At 27.0% G+C, this 1158-nt stretch overlaps 1 protein-coding gene across 1 annotated transcript; it reads left to right on the plus strand.

Annotated features, from left to right (window-relative positions):
- Nucleotides 1-559: 559 nt before the first annotated feature.
- Nucleotides 560-790, plus strand: BDBG_16829 (uncharacterized protein; the record flags this gene model as incomplete). Its single annotated transcript, XM_031724701.1, has 1 exon — nt 560-790. One exon carries the CDS (start codon nt 560-562, stop codon nt 788-790), a length of 231 nt encoding a protein of 76 aa, XP_031577752.1.
- Nucleotides 791-1158: the final 368 nt, after the last annotated feature.

Consider the following 1158-nt stretch of genomic DNA (forward strand, 5'->3'; position numbering starts at 1 on the left):
TTCACTGAAATCAATCATGTTATTCTTCTTCAAATATTCTGCTGTGTTCTGCGGACCATCAAGATGTGTGAGCACTGTCACAGATTGAAGAAAGAGAAGAAGAAGGTATTTAAGTAAGAGAAGACAGATTATAAGATATGTTATGATGTCTTGAAGAGACACTGTAAGAGAGTAAAATGATAATGATTTTAAGTAACACTTCTGATAGATTTAGACTGAACTAAGTATAGAAATAATACAGATAATGCCGCCTGTAAGAGATTAAAAAAGAAGATAGTGAAGAGTCTTATACAGCAGCAGTGAGATCAGAAGAAGTTCTGAGAATAATTTAAGATTAAGATAAAGAGAGAGAGAGAGAAGAAGAGTGTTACTATAAATAAACAGCAGCAGAAGAAGATTAAGAGAGTATTAAAGTAAGAGATAAAGAAGTCAAAACTGATAAGTTTTTTATTTATTAAGAGATAATAATTTTTGATAATATTTCTATTCTCTAATTGATTAGCAGGAGCTGACAGAGAAGAAGAGAATTAAGACCTTGTTCAGGTCTTAAATGCACTTCATGATTCAGAATATTAAGAAGACAGCTCTGATCTCTGAGTATATCAATCTGTTTATTACTGAAGTGAAACTCAAGACAGCAGACCAGAAAATGCAGGATTTTGAGACACAGATTGACCTGACTGAGAGAGAGCAGCAGAAACCCTTCTCTGAGAAGATAGTAAAGAGAGATTTTAAAATGATTATCATCTTAGATGAGAAGAAGAAGAAGAAGAATAATAATAAGAAGTGAATTATAAAAAATAATAAGAAGAATGAGAATGAGAAGAAAGATAATAAGTAGAAAAAGTTCTTTTCTTTTTATATTAGTTAGTTGTAAGTTCATAATTATTAATAATTGAAATTAATTTTGAGTTTGCAAAAATTATTGTACAAGTTGTAATCAATGTCAGAAATAATATATATATATATATTTAACTATCATGATTCACAAATCACTATAATGTATAAGTATCAATATTTTTTCAATATTGATATTTATAATATTAATATATTTTTAATAATATTATCTGATAATGTAATTTGATAACACTCTCTTTCATAATATTAATATATTTCAAGAATATAATAGAGATTAATCAAGATTATTTATTTACTTTT

The sequence above is a fragment of the Blastomyces gilchristii genome, assembly GCF_000003855.2.
Source record: "Blastomyces gilchristii SLH14081 genomic scaffold supercont1.5, whole genome shotgun sequence".
In the NCBI taxonomy this organism is placed as follows: Eukaryota; Fungi; Ascomycota; class Eurotiomycetes; order Onygenales; family Ajellomycetaceae; genus Blastomyces; species Blastomyces gilchristii.